General features: G+C 28.6%; 3 protein-coding genes across 3 annotated transcripts; 2 read left to right on the forward strand and 1 right to left on the reverse strand.

The window, feature by feature from the left end:
• The first annotated feature begins 2,697 nt into the window (after nt 1–2,697).
• On the forward strand, nt 2,698–3,834 carry LOC128295219 (transcription factor ILI4-like). Its single transcript, XM_053030492.1, has 2 exons — nt 2,698–2,829; nt 3,588–3,834. The coding sequence occupies exons 1-2, from the start codon at nt 2,731–2,733 to the stop codon at nt 3,729–3,731; spliced, it is 243 nt and encodes an 80-aa protein (XP_052886452.1). The 5' UTR covers nt 2,698–2,730; the 3' UTR covers nt 3,732–3,834.
• A 2,690-nt stretch (nt 3,835–6,524) lies between these two features.
• LOC108483829 (protein NPGR2) lies at nt 6,525–10,686 on the reverse strand. Its single transcript, XM_017787430.2, is given in 9 exon segments — nt 6,525–6,998; nt 7,131–7,284; nt 7,731–8,197; nt 8,236–8,468; nt 8,470–8,980; nt 9,262–9,387; nt 9,390–9,483; nt 10,326–10,490; nt 10,492–10,686. Coding segments are annotated over 9 exon segments (2,130 nt in total). The 5' UTR covers nt 10,546–10,686; the 3' UTR covers nt 6,525–6,672.
• A 3,210-nt stretch (nt 10,687–13,896) lies between these two features.
• LOC108484676 (uncharacterized) lies at nt 13,897–14,956 on the forward strand. The gene has a single exon (XM_017788557.2). It carries the CDS (start codon nt 14,228–14,230, stop codon nt 14,666–14,668), a length of 441 nt encoding a protein of 146 aa, XP_017644046.1. The 5' UTR covers nt 13,897–14,227; the 3' UTR covers nt 14,669–14,956.
• The last annotated feature ends 1,430 nt before the right edge of the window (nt 14,957–16,386 follow it).

The raw sequence follows: 16,386 nt of genomic DNA on the forward strand, positions 1-16,386 counted from the left end.
GTTTGCGGGTTTTACTCATCAAGAAGTCACTGCTACCAGCACAGGGTATTACGGATTATCAGTTTTATTTTATCCAAATCTTTTAGACTTAATTTCTTGCACTGATTGAATGGTAAATATCAATATGCATCAGAGGTTAATCAAAGTTGATGTCTCAGTCTCGCAGTTCAAGCCATTCTCGAATTAATCTTTCCATTCTATTTCATTCAAAAAAATAATTCAGAGTTATTTGAATTATTCAGAGTTTGCTCAAATAATTCGATTCAAATTTTGAGTACGAGTCAAGCTAAAATTTCATAATTCCAATAATAAATTGTTGTAAATATTTTTTAGATTGTGTTAACTTTAAAATAGATAAATTAATTTTTCTATCCACAAAATTACAAAAAAATTCAAAATATTTATAAAAATTTCAAAAATATCTTAAAAACTCTTAAAAATATAAAAAGCTAAAATTTTAAAATATTTTAAAATAATAAATTTAGAACTTAATTAATTCAAATTTATTATATTCAAGGATTTTATTTTTATTATTTTACTTTGATTATTTTAAATATATATAGTTTTAAATTTATGTACTTTTAATATAGAATTAGTTATATTATAATAATATTTTATTTGACATATTTAAATTTTTTAATTTAACTTGAATAATTTCACTCGATTCGGTTCAACTTGACTCAAATTTTATTTCACTCGATTCGATTCGAAAAAAATTTAAATTAAGTTAGATGATAAAATAAGACTTATGAACTCGATTAACTCTAAATTTTTTCACTCAATTCAACTTGATTTTATTGAACGCTCATCCTACTTTCAAATATACAATTTTCTCACTTGAGAAATTTCTTTTTAATTAAGTACATAAAGTATGCAAATTTTATAGGTTTAAAATTTTTTTTTTTGCATCAATCACATGATACCATTTATGTTTCTTTTTATCTGTACTGTGCAACTTCAAAAAATATCGAAAAATGGGAAGAAATTATACGAAAAGATAAGGAATTCAATACTTATTGAAAATGTTTCAGTGGGATTTAATCCTTTTCATCTTTTCTTTAGAAAAATTTCTCATATTCTTTCAATATTATTTAAAATTTAAAATTATCAATAAAATAAATATTAAAATAAAATTATAATTTTAAATAGTTTATTATATCATTAAATATGAATATTTTAATTATTCGTGTTGGTGGGATGAAAAGGGAGAGAGTACCTAAGATTTCAGTCCCTTTTCATCCCTTTTAGATATTTAAGGGATTGAAAATAGCACTAAAATAGATGTAACTTAATAAGCAAATGTTTTTAAAATAGTGACAAAATTAATAATAAAACAAGAGTTATATAATATCTAAACAATAACGAACAAAATAGTAGTAATATAATAATAAAATGACAACAAAATAGTGAGAAAACAGCAAGAAAATAACCGTTTTTTCTTTTTGTAAATTTGGATTAAGTCAGATCAAAAATCTTACCTGAAATTTGACTCATTTTTTAAACGAATCTATATTTTTATCCAAACTCTTTCACGTTTTAAACCAACTTTCAAGTTGAATTAAATATCATCTAATAAAAAGGAAGCATTTTGTTTGAAAATCTGTTCATGTTTAATATTTGTTCCAAAATGGGGCAACATAAAGCATGGGGTTAGGAAGGAGATTTTCTAATCCATTTAAGGGTTGTTTGTTGGTAATATCGAGCATTCTACTGTTTGGCATAAACTTTCAATCAATAAACAAGATAAGACAATGCATTTATGTGCCATAAATAGATACACAAATATCATTAAAATCTAAATATATTATTTCTTAAAAGATATAATATAATCGATTGAATATTACTCGATTGGCATAGATATTATTACCAATATAGAAGGACGTGAGTTCGAGTGTATTAAAATGTACTATTCTCCTATTTATGAGTTAAAGAGCTATAAATAATTATAAGTATTGTGCTTAAATATTATTATTTCATTAAAGATTATATATATATATATATATATATTGCTTAATAATTATGGCATAAACTAATTGAAATAAACACCAAGTTGGATAGTAGTGTATTATTGCTAAATACTTGATCAAGTTTCATAATTTGGTCAATTGCATACGCATGTAATAATGTTCTTGAGTCAAAGACAAACAGCCTCCAAAAAGAGTCTAATAAAATAATGGTGAAAAGATGTCTATTCTCCCTCTTAATTTTGATATTGAATAAATTAATCCTTCTAAAATTTGATATTGAATAAATTGATTCTTCCAAAAAGAGTCTAATAAATTAATCCTTCTGAAGATTTTTTATATATTGTTTGGAAACTTTTAAATTTTCTAAAAAAATACATTTTTAAGACAACTTTTTCAAATCAGGACTAAATTGACAGAATATGTAAATATTGAAATTGACAAAAAACATTAATTGCTATGATTAATCTTCCTTAATCGTTCACTTCCGAAATTGATAGGGATTAAACTGTTTTGATTTTTAAAGAAGGATCAATTTGGTCAATATTGAAATTAAGAGGGATTGGAGAAAATTTTTTACCTAAAATAATTCATGGGAACAAACTGGTCCAGCAAGTTTTGGACAAATGGGGCCCTAATCCATCTCCAAAGATATCTTGGTTGATATGCTTAGCACCAAATAATAGCCCCATATAGCATCTATAAAAACAACACTATTTTTGCCATTTCAGTTGTCATCAACACTTAGTCCCTTCCTCTTACAACAATGTCTAGCAATAGATCAAGTGGTAGAAGCCATGAGAATGAAGATTTTAGCCTTAAACTTCAAGAGCTATTATCAACTAACATGAAGAAGAAGACTAAGGTAAGCTTCAAAACCTCATGCACTTGGTTTAATTCCATACCACTTTTTCAACTAGCCTGAATTTTTTTAGGGGTCAAAATTAAATTATATTTATTTTCTATAGTAAAAATATAATTTTATTATTTTAATAGTTACATTTATGATTTCTAAATAATTAAATCAAAATTTTATCATTTTGAGAGACTAAAATATAATTTTACTATTATTAATTTAAAATTTTATCAATTATAAAGAGCTTAAATTAAAATTTTACCATTTTGGGCCTCCCTAGATTTCCACTAGTCTCCGAGAAAATTTTAAGAAAATTGGAAATTGAATTGAATCAATGTGTTAGTTTATAGAATTAAGTTTTGGTTTTGGTTTAGTTTCAAATGTTCGTACTTCTCACAAATTTAGATTTTAACATTTGTATTTTTATTTTTAGAAATTTAGTCTTTTTACTTTTCAAATTTTAAAATTCAAATCCAATTGTTAACATTGTTAATTTTTTTCTTCTTTTTTTTTCTGTTAAATTTGTTGGTGATTTAAAAATAAACTCACTCGGTAGCCATAGAACTAAAAAATGACGTTATACTGAATCATAATTTAACAATTGAAACTAAATTTTAAAATATGAACAATAAAAGGACTAAATTCCTAATTTACAAAGAGTATAAAGATTTGTGACATATTTTAACTGAAAAGTTTTAAAGTTTAGCACAACACTAATCTTGAATAGCATATATAAAACCTTGTCTCTATGGTTATCCTTGTTGCAGCTTTTGGATGAGATTTGCAGTCATATTCAGAGGCTTAATGGAGAGGTTGATGATTTAAGTATTCGACTATCAGAGTTAATGGCTTCTTTAGACAACAATGGTAGCATCAATGCAGACATCCTCAGACAACTTCTACAACAATAGTTACGTACAAATTTTTGTTCTTTAATTTACTCAACTAATGCTTCAACTCCATGCAATAAGATAAATGAATACAGCTCAGTTTTCTGTCCTTGTTCTTTTACAAGTTATTCTACTTTGGGTTTTCTTTTTAATTATCTCCATTAATTTTTTTTTTTATCTTAAAAGTCAGATTGTATTTTGTTTCTTTACTTAAAAATGGACAAATTCTATAGTTAAAAATTGACGAGTTGATGAAATAACCAAATACCTACAGTACAACATATGGCATGCTAGCCATACCTTATGTTAGAAATTGTAGTATTCAGGCTTAAATTTAGAGCTTTTAGTGTTGATTTTAAAAGATCTAAGTTGACTTTAGGGTTTACAAGTTCAAAAGGAATGTTGTTGTCAAATTTGGGAAGTTTTTAGGCTTACTGACAGCCGTGAACGGTGGTTGCTGCAACGGACGACTGAAGCTACAGTGAAAAAATGACGGTTGACATCTCCATTTCTTCTTCTTCTTCTTCTACTGCCCAATCCAGCTAGGGTTCTTAAATTGGGGTCGTTTACACCGTGAGATGACAAGTCAACTTTTCATTATAGACATAATAAAAAATGGTTATTGGTGACCGGTTTGTTATTTTTCTAAAGTTTAGTGTCTGTTTTATTATTTTAATCAAAGTTGAGTGACTGCCAGTGTATTTTACTCTTAAAAAAATCAAATATCAATTAATTATTAAAATATTCAAAAATATTTTTTAGTAATATATAAAACTATTCGAGTAATATGATAAATATAAAAATATTAGATTAGATTAATTTTCACTTAATTAATATTATAATTATACACCAATTAAAATTAATATTTATCAAGAATGAAAAAAATGGAAATAATTAAGATTAATAAGTTAGGATTGCTTGAAGTCGTCTTATTGAAAATGAAAGTTACTTTTTTTTTAATATGATATCCACAAAACTATATTATTACATCGTCAAACATAAAAGATATCAAGTCGAGAAATCAAGTTGAATTGACAATTCGATTTTGTTCGGTTCCGGTTGGATGATGACGTTCAATCATATTAGTTCGGTTTAATTTCGATTTATTATATTAGACACTAAAAAAAAAAAAAGGTTCAAAATTTTCAAAAACTATAAACCCATTTAACACCCAAAACAAAACTCATTACTTCTAAATTCTAAATTTTAATATAGCTTTTATTATGTTTTTACATATTTTATAATTAAATAAAAAATAAACCCTAAATTTAATTTCAATGTTAGTCTCTCACGAATTTATTGTTTATTTATTATTGTTGTGTTCATCTTTTTTGACTTATTATCATGAGCGTAGCTAGGAGGCTAGTAACCCTTTAAAATTTTATATTAGTAAATATAAAATTACACTTTGCCCCTAAAAATAATAAAATTTTAATTTAATTCTTTAAAAATTATGAAGATATAGGCTATTAAAATAGCGAAATTACATTTTATTATTGTAAAATTATAATTTAATTTCGCCCCTAAAAAAATTTCTGGCTTCGCCATGCTTATTCCGTACTGTGTTCTTTTTTCTACTATTATTATTGTTGTTAAAACTTCTAAATTTTGGTTACCATTATTAACATTTCCAACGTGGGTGCTTTTTTTCTATCATTACACATTAAGAGTTATAAAATACAAGTAATTTAACATTTGACTATATCCGTGAAGGTTGAGAGTGATTAAATCATTGTTTAATTAGATTTTTAATAAACATTTATAATTATATATTTTACAAATTAATTTTAGATAAATATATTAATTGAGATTTTATGTATAATCGAAAAAATTGAATTTGTTAAATAGTGTCTAAGAAACATAAAACAAAAATAATTTTATTTAATTAAAGCTGAAAAGTCCAAGTCTAAAAACAATTTTGTCTAAATAAAGTCCAAAAGCTAAAAGTTCAAAAATAATATGGAAACCTGAAACCCAAACTGATTTAATACGGTTCAATAATAACTAATTTCTTGTGTCCATTGATTTGATTTCGGTTCAGGAAACGAAAAAAATGAATACCTCGATTCGTTTCGAACTCATCTCACCCCTGTTAACAATGATATGTTTTTATAAGTTTTACAATTTTATTTTATGTTATTTTTTAAATTAATATTGTAATTATAATTTTATAAAAAATTGTAATTTATAATGATAATTTCTTGTTATTTATTATGATTTTATAACTGTTCAGGGTTACACACAAAATTAATGGAAAATTATAACCTCCACCACTTGGGGTTCGTTTAGGATTACATACAATATTAATGGAAAATTATAGCTTCCGTTGCTTAAGATTTGTGTAACAAAAGGAAAAAGGTCAAGAGAAATTAATTATCGTAGTGTTCTACTTCATCAAATCCGAAAGATAAGGAAAAAGGTCAAGAGAAATTAATTATCGTAGTGTTCTACTTCATCAAATCTGAAAGATGACTCCAAGTCAATAATAAACAATTCTCTATAGATTTTGATTTGCATAATAAAAAGATCTTAAATTTTAAATTTTATTTAATGAAGTTTCTATATAATTTTAAATATTAATATTTAATTTATAAATTTTAATATATTAAAATCATAATTAATTTTATATATTATTGGTCTACAATTACAAATTAAATTTGTTCTCAATGTTCAAATTATTTTTTATTTTTAAAATATAAATTATATTTATTCAAACTTAAAGCGTTGACGTAGGATGCATTTAATATATTATCATATTAAAATAATAAAATTTAAATTTAAATGAGTTGAAATATAATAAATATTAAATTACACTTTATATTTAATTTCAATTACATTTTCATTGTCTATTGTTTCTTATGATACAAATATATTTACAATATAAATGTTTCAAAAAATTAATATTAAATTTTGTTTAAATTGCCGAAAATTAATTAATTAAAAATATTTAAAATGCCGAAAATTAATCTGAATGGATCAACAGGCGGGTGCCGAGTTCCCCAAGAATGGCAGCAGCCTGAAAACATTCGGCAGCTTCTTCTAGCGACAATGGGGTGCCTTCAGCTTTGAGAAGCAGACCGAGATTATACCATGCTGATGGATTCATTCTATCAACTCGGAGAGTATTCATCAACAAGCTTTTTACAACTGCATCGGGTTGACATTTGAGTTGTCTGAGCACACCAGCTGCTGATATCAAGCTTGGGGAATGATCGAGATCGATATCCAAAGCGCTCTGAAAAGCCATGAGAGCTTCTTTCAGCAGTCCTTTTCTTTCATAAAGTACACCTGCAAAATAAAATCCAGAGTTGTCACTTGTATTTTAGTATATAGAAGTGCGACTCGGCCATAGGCCGAGAAATTTTCTAGTACCATGTAATACAACGATGACAACATAAATCAAGGAACGAAAAACCTTACCGGTGGCATGATTTCTAACAGCAGAGAAAGAACTAATGGCATTCGATTTTGAAAGACAAATCTCAGCATCTTGCCATCTTGACAAGCTTATGTAGAGATAAGCTAGATCATGCCATATTTCCTGTTCAAAACTTCTAGAATAGCATCTGCAATCCTGTTAACAATTTTTCGAAAAGATAAGTTGTTTTTTGACGTTGTTTCCAGGAAAGTATTTTCTCTCAGAAAATGAAAGAAGAAAGAGATTATAAATGATTTCATGTTCTAATGACACAAGAAGCTTTTGTTAAGTTTTAAGTGGTTGTATTGACCGTCAAATCAGGCAACAATGATTTCCCTCTGCCATTACAACCTACCCATTCAGACAATAAAAAAGCCTCAAATTTGTATCACTCGAAGGTATCCGAGTGATGGCAAGTCATACAGGCGAGACAAAGATGATTATTCTAACAATCATTTCTGAAGATTTACCAACCTAATTACAAAAACCGATTCATCTCCTGAATTCAACTTGGTAGAAAAACCGTTTTAAGATTCTTCAAAGAACATAGAAGCCAACAAAAATTATAAGCAATGCATAGGAATGTTAAACAATAAACAGACCTTATGAAGTTTCTTCCTGGAACCAAAGCTTTTATTCTGTACGTGAAGAATGCCAAGAAGTTGAGTATACGTGTCAAAAGCGTTTTTGAGCTGTCCCTGTGCAAGTTGAATCTTAGCTTTGGTGTGCAACAATTCTCTTTGGTCCCATTTTCCGGTTTGATCCAAGGTGGCATTGAGAATGGTTTCACTATCCACAAAACGTTTTTAAGCTGACAATACGCGGGCCAACAACAACCACCCCTTAATGTTAAAACCGCCTTCTAGTTTTAGTAATGACTTTGCATAATAAAGTGCACCTTCCAATTTTCTCTGCTTAACATTTTCCAGGCTCAGATGATAAAGAATATTAGGGTCTTTCATGCTTGTAATATTCCCGGCCTTTTCCACGGTCTGAAGTGCCTTAGACCATCTGGCAACTGTCTCAAAATTGGATACTGCTGACTTTGAATGTGTCGAATGAGCCACACCTAATAAAAGGTTAGCAAATGTGTCAAATGAGCCACACCTAATAAAAGGTTAGCAATACCTTCCAACTCACTGCATTCATTGTCCAGGCTTTCAAGGGATCTATGAGCAAAATTCATTCCTTCTTCCACAAGATTAGGTTGTTCCCCGCAAATTCTTGATGCCATTAACAATGCTGGAACACAGTGTGGATCCTCTATACTATGCAACAATTTTCGCAATAGATTCAAAGCAACCAAATCTTCGCCTGTTCCATAATAACATAAAGCTATGGTATCTTTCTTTGCGACAAATAAACCCTGGAAGTAGTTCTTCTATTTGGTTAGCCAAAGCCCTCAAATCCCCAGACAAGGAGAGAGCAAATGACAGATGATCCAATATTGATGGATCCCATTCAATTCTTTTCGAAGAAACTCTTTTTAATAGTATCATTAACAAAAGTATAGCTTCCTATATGTTATTTCTAGGGATGAAGGAACCGTCCATTTGCGAGCAGGGATTTGGAGGCAGTGCTTCACCTCCATAATACAAAAGAAATAAGGCAAACTGGTTTTGAATCCTTGCAATAGTTTCAGCATCAAGATTCCACTGATGGAGAAGAGCCTGCTGGTAGGACAAGATTGCTTCATGTGGAGAATCACTACATTTCCATAATTCTGGAAGCATCTTGACTGCCTCGTTTAGAGTCTCCTGCACTTTACAGTCAGCAGTAAAGTTTTCAGGCAAGCCTTGTGGTATTGAAAATTCAACTATGTCCAGAATAACTTTGCAGGTTTGAGCAGCTTCTGCAAGAATGATTGGAAATGTACATTAGCTATGCAATGTTGAATGAATTGTGCTCAATGATATAAGTGAAAGAATGAAGGGATCTGATAAAACCATGCTCAATGATGACATACTTGACAAACCACATTCCAAACAACAAAGAAGTTTGTACGGGAAAACAAAAAAAAAAAAAAAGAAGCATAGAAGCTAGATGTTATAACAATGCAGCACTTAATTATAACTCCATCCATACAAATACAAAGTTGATGTGAGATTTATGTACCAATACATAAAAGATCACCTCTAAACCTTTGCAGATGCTGCAATGATTTTGCTTTCAGAAATATTGCTTCTACCAGCAGACTAACAGTATGGATAGACATTTGTGGAGGAGCATCATCATGTGATCGTCTCTTACTCTGTTCTACTCTATTGTTGCGATATCTATTCCACCAAACACATGCAGTGCAGCTTCTATATTTCCTTTCTGATATTCAATTCTTCCCAGCAATGCTATTGCTTCCTGCAAATTGAAGACACCTCAGCTGAAAAGTACACAAATAAAAGCACTTATAAAATCACCTCAACTAATTTCCAACACTAAATTGGCAAAAAAAAAAATGGAATAGGCATAAATGAGGGCACTAATTGGAAATAATAGACAATATGAATAACTGCGAGCTTCAAATGAATATACTATGATCAGTTTCTCAAACACTCTGTGTTAACAAGGGTAAGGATATGTGAATAACCACAGGTGGAATGTACCATGAAAAGTAACAAATGGCCTAAGAATGCTTGAAGCAATATTATGGCATGGAAACCGTAATTTATGAGCTAAAAGAAGCAATTTTAAGTGTTAACCAGTTACTCATTTAAAAGCTTTATAAAAATGGACAACTTCTGGCTTTTGTTAGAACAATGTGACTAGGTAGTAGAATTTGCATAATTTTTTGAGTTTATATTGTAAAAGAGAAAACTATATGGCATTCAAAGTTAAACTAGTAACTTCAAGCCTAAAAATCATATCAAAGAAGACAAGAGGTATAATTGTATTGTCATATCTTTGAGCAAAGCAGAATAAGCAGAAAATATGGCAAAAAACTTACTATTACAGTACAAAAAATCTTAGAAATGAAAGAAAAGACCGGCAAAACTCCTAAACAATGGCTTTAATAGACGTCAAACACACCTAAAACCAGATTTGAGAAGCATCATGAGGTTAATTTTAAAATAAACATACATAAATCAATATGCCAGCACCAATTTTCGCGACAAAGTATAATCCCCTAAGACTTAAAAAGCCGTCAATGGCGAACAAAACTACTCCAGAAACCAACTCGAAATCTCAAAGAAGAAACAAACCTCCTAATTCAGTGAACTGCTTTCAAGCAGAGACAATTCAGCTTCTTCTATATTCCTAATATCTGGCTTTTTCTCACTGTTTTCGGCAACAAGGGATTCTGATATCATTTTGTCTTATTTTCTTAATTGATTTCTGGTGCATAAACACTTGATTATCTGTCCCAAAACCCCTCCTAAATCCACCTCTTCTAGGCTTTTCAATCCTTATTTTATTCTTCATATTGTTTCACTTCTCCAAAACCTACAAGAAAAAATGAACAAGAATGATAACATTATCAGAACATGAACAGTATAGTTCCAAAGGGTAAATAACTAACACAAAGTATACATACAATATGATCATCAATGCAATCATAGTAATCCACATTTCATAAACAGTAAAAGTTCAAGCTTTTGGCACATAAAACAGAATACAAGAATCAAATTTTGATATATTTAAAAATGAACAAGAACCTTTTTTCTTTCCTTTGTACTATAAATTCAGCTTAAAACCCAACACCCAGAATTCAAAATTAAAAGATTATTAATCAACACAAAAAACCCACCAATAAATCATCAATACCAACACCACCCATCAGTTTTATTGAAGATTGCCCCTTCGAACCCAAGCTATTAAAAAAAATAGTCACTTTGAAAACTAAAAATTAATCAATCAAGTAAGCATCCACTGCCAATTCCTTGAACAACCTGTTTTTTTTTTTTTTAATTTCTTTTTCTATTATCAGGAAATTTCCTTTTAACTCTTTTGGCCTACATTTTGTACTAAATGAGGGAGAAGATTTGGATTAAAATTACAAAAAATTTAAAGAGAAAATATCGATTAATCAAAATCAAAATGTATAACGTAGCTTAGCATTGTCGGAAATGGGGATTCTGGCAGTCCACCTTAACGACGTTGGTCTGGCGTAGCCAATTTTACGCCACGTGTGATGTTTTTTCATTATTTTAGTGCTGGATTTTTACAGTTATTGACTACATTGATTCTTGTGTGAGGGAAAAGTTATCATATAAAAGAATTTTTGCTAAAATTATAGGTAAAACTATAAATTAGGGCTCACACGGTCGTGTAGAAGAATTATACGATCGTGTAATCCGCATGATCGTGTAATAGACTATGACTGTGTGACATTTATAAAAGTTAACTCATAAGAAGACTTGATTTTATGGCAAGTCGTGTAGAGCAAAATTAAAAGAAAAATAGAGGGGCTCGATCTTGAATAAATAAGAGAAAGACTAACGCTTAATTATTGAGTTGTTGCTCATTTCTTATTTAATTTCATCGCTTAACCAAACTTATGTTTTGAGGTGTCACAAGAGAGAAAGGCTATTTCTTAACTATTGAGCTATCGCTCATTTCTTCTCTAATTTTTATTCCCAACAATATACATTTAGTGTTTGCTGAAATTACAAAATTAAAAGAGAATAAGGAGGCTCGAACTTAAGTAAGCAATGAGGAAAGACTAAAGCTTAATCATTAAATTGTTACCCATTTCTTACCTAATTTCATCACTAATTTTATAGTGTTACAACCAAAATTAAATAAAAAATTCGAAATTAATTCAATAATTATCTTACAGAGTTATTGCTTAGTAATATTCCACATGAAATCACGCTACCAACGTGTTTTGCAGTTCTTAGCTGAAACACAATATTTAGAATTTTTTTTAATTGTATTTATTATGATAGGGTGTTTGACTTGGATACTTGGATAAGACAATAATAGAAAACAAAGAAACAAAATCATAAAATGAAAAGAGATAATTATGTCTTTTAATATTTTAATTATCATGTTTACTAAAATAAGGGTGTTTTTACGTTAAAAAATACCCTTTTAAAAATAAATAATAATTTAGTTATTTTAATTAAGTTTCTCTTAAAAGCTATCACTAAAAACACATACATATTTTTATATTTAATTTAATTTAGTATACTAGCGGTGAAAATTTTTATTCCTTATAGAATTGTAATTTTGCTACATGTCTTATTTATTCATTAAGGACATGTGACAAAATTTCAACCTCACTTATAGAATAAAAACTTCCCACAAATGTGTCAAGTAATTATCCTTAAAAAAAGAGTACAATGTTATCTCGATTCAATTTTTAAAATATTATTAATGATAATTATATATAATTATCTACTATGTTTTTCTTCACTTTAACTTTTTTATTTTTAATTATTTTTATGCAAAAACTTGTTAACTATTTAAATTTTAATTTAAGGGTAAATTATCAAAATAGTCACTTTGGTTTTTCTCAAGTAACATTTTAGTTACTTAAGTTAACATGTTGTAACATTTTAATTACTGAGCCATTAATTGTTGTTAACGGTATAAATGTAAGTTGACGTGGCACGTTAAATTATCATTTCAAATAAAAATTTTAGGTTAAATTATACAATTGGTCTCCATATATTTTTAGTTTTGAGCAATTTGTTTTTTTTTTCCTTTTATGTTCTTTTAACTTTTCTTTTTTTCTTCTTTATTTTCCATTATCTTTTGCTTCTCCATTTATTTTCCTCCTTTCTTCATCTCTTTTAATTTAAAAGAAGAAAAAATTAAATTGCTCAAAATGAAAAAAATATAGGGATCAATTGTATAATTTAACCTAAAATTTTCATTTGGAATGATGATTTAATGTGTCACGTCAGTTTACCGTTTCATTGTTAACGACAATTAACGCTCATTGACTAAAATATTACAACATGATAATGTAAGTGACTAAAATGTTACGCAAGAGAAACAAAATGGCTATTTAGTTGTTTACCCTTAATTTAATTGTATACATTGATTTTTCCTTTTATCAATTTCAATTCAAGTTTTAATCAATTTATTTTCTATTAGAATATTCTAAATAATGGTAATTGATTTTACATGAAATAATTTAATGAATTAATTATTTTATAATTAAATAAAATCAAAACTCAATCCAATTGAATAATGGTTATAATAAACGTTAATAATGACGGTAGAACAATCGTAAAGCAATAAGAAAAGAAAAATAAGAACACATAGATTTTACGTGAAAACTCTTTCAGAGAAAAACCACAGGTAGAGGAGAAAAAATCCACTAATGTTGAAAAATGAACGATACAAGAGGAGTTTCAACTACATTTATTTAAATGCTGAAAAACTCTGTTCTAATCAAGGTCATATAGTAGAAGTATAGGTCTATATGAACTTAGCTTGTGCGGTATGGTCCATACCGCACCGCAGAGGCAATTATGCTTAATAGAGATCTTATTTTATCTCTGTATTTATTTTCTTAACAAGTAACGGAATTCGGATCACACAAATTCTAACAATAATAATTAAAAAAATTAACAAAAATAAGCATTCTTGAACACTTATTTGTTTTTCTAAGAATTTGACTACTTGGTGAAAGTTAAGGTGTTAAAAAGATTACATGAGTTACCAAAAAAAAAAACAAAAAAAGGAAAAGGATTACATGAGCGTTATTGTTTCGTCATTCAATATCTCCGTGGCAATCTTAGTAATTTCCCTTAATCTCTAAGGCTAATGGTTAATCTCTTTCTCTATAAATACATACAAACCCGCCATCAATACATGCTCCTGACTCCACTTTATTTTCCTCATCTCATTCTCCCTTACTATTCTTTTTTCATTTCGAACTCATAAATTCCAACAATCTTAATTTTACAAACCCAGATTCCGGCCACTGGTCCATCGGAATCTGATCCTTCAATTTTTATTTTTATTTATTGTTTTACCTTTTTACCCTTTACGAATTTTCCCGCTTATTATTTTACCCAAACAAGTATAACCCCGTTTTCTTTAAAAAAAGACTAGTGGAAAATACGGGGCCCCTGTTTTATGTATTTATTTATATATTTGTAGTAGATTATTTGGTGGTGACGTGGCATGCTCCAAATAAGGCGCAACAATGAACACCAAAACGATGCGTCTCCCTCCCCGTCGGGTGCCCGATTCCATGCCCAACAACAAACGAAAAGAGAGAGACGGTTTTGACCTCAAACCCCTAACCTCTCTTCCTCCGTCCTCGAAACCACCCATGCCGGCCGCTCCTCCCCCGCTTCTCTCCAACCACCTCCTAGCTGGATACCTGGCCCACGAGTTCCTCACTAACGGGACGCTCGTCGGCCAGCCCTGGGACCCGACCCGACCTCAACAATCGCCCGCTGAATCCAGGAAGGGAACCAGAGAAAAAGCCGAGCCGAACGACAGATCCGCACCAGGCGACGCCGAGCTGAAGCTGAAGAAGCATCAAATGTACGTAGAAGTGGCAAGTTTGCTGAAGACCGATGGGGCCCACTTGCAAGGCATCGTCAACCCGACCCAGCTCTCTCGTTTCTTAGAGATGTAAGGCTGTGTTTTTTCCCCCTCATACGTGGAGACACCTCATTGGACATGGTTTTCAAAAACGAGATTTAAAATTTTTTTTTTGGAGCAGTTTTATTTTCTTCTCCGTCATTGTTCATACTGGAGAAGTTGTCTGTGGAATACATAGCCATAAGCATAGCTCTATAGTCTTTTTTTTCCATTTGATTTTTTCTGTTGAATGTATGCATGTACATTTGATGTTCCTTTATATTCTGAATCAATAATGCAAATGAAAGAACAGATCAATCTCAGTCCTTGATACTTTGATGAAGGAGAGTGTGAAGGGGTAAGCATTAGGGATCATAGCATTATTATTTTTGAAATATTTGAATCTGAATTATTTATTTATATGGTATATTATTTGTTTATTTCTAATATTAGCTTTTCTATCCAAATTAGTCCAAATTTGAATAATTATTCAAAAACATCCCAAATTGCAAAAATAGAATGTCTTTAAATTTACCGAGGTTTAATTCGATTTTATAAGTAAATTTTAATCAGTTAGTCCTAATTTATTAGTTTTAGGCTTTCAAAAATACTTTTCGACCAAAATATTCTTAAATAAACTTATTTTTAGAGAAAATTTCTCTCAAAAATTAATACCCGAACAAAACAAAAAAAAAAAGAAAGAAAAGGGTTTCAATATATAGTTTCAATATATATAGTGAAGGAAAAAAGTTCACGTATCAATATGAGATAAAAAAAAATCACAAGTATAAATCTGGGAGAAGTGAATATGTTCAAATATTAATTTCATATTTTGGGACAAAAATGTTCCTCTCAAAAATTGACTCAAAAGTATTTTTTTCAACTTCTTTTCATGAAAAGTATTTTTAAACTAAGCTTTAATCGGAATAGTTTTAGCCCTTTATATTACAATAATTTGATTTTATTTTATAATTATTCGAGTAATCTATTTATAATAATAATAATAATTTGAATTTTTATTAAGCTAGATCTGAAAAATTTTAATCACCACTCTATATAAATCGATTAAATATGGGTTTTATAAATTTTTTTATGATTTATTTGTCATTATTAACGTTGTTTTATCCTGACTGAATCTGTGTTCCTTGGGCACATATGGCCTGCATACACCAGCTATGATTTCATGATGAAACCTCTAAAGTTTGAATTTGAATTTAAATGTTTCTTTTCTCCTCTTTATGAATCAATCAACCGGAGAACAATTAAGTAAAAACAGTAGAATCATTATCTACTTTTTCTGTCTCAGTTAATATATTTTTTAAAAATATTTTGATTAATTAATTTTTATAAAAATTATTTTAAAAATTAAATTTTTTATAATATATATCTTTTAAAATTTAAAGTATAAATGTATTTTAAAAATAAATATGAGATTATTGCGGAGGAATTTGTAGAAGATATTTCATTAGTATCAAAGCTTTTAAAATTTTAAAAATTAATTTACTTGTTCGAATAAATATATGAGAAAATTTCAAAATTCATGAGTAATTTATTATTTGATTTAATACAGATGGTCCATAAAAAATTTAAACTTCAAAAATAATTTTATTTAATTCTAATATATATAAATTATAATTTGTTCAAATATAATTATATATATTAAATATTTTATATTATTTTAAAAATTCTTCTTTTTTATAATTATTTTATAATTTTTCAAATACAATAACTTAATTTTTTCGAAATAAATTATTTAACAAAATAAAGCATTTA

Source organism: Gossypium arboreum, chromosome 7 (assembly GCF_025698485.1).
Source record: "Gossypium arboreum isolate Shixiya-1 chromosome 7, ASM2569848v2, whole genome shotgun sequence".
Lineage (NCBI taxonomy): Eukaryota > Viridiplantae > Streptophyta > Magnoliopsida > Malvales > Malvaceae > Gossypium > Gossypium arboreum.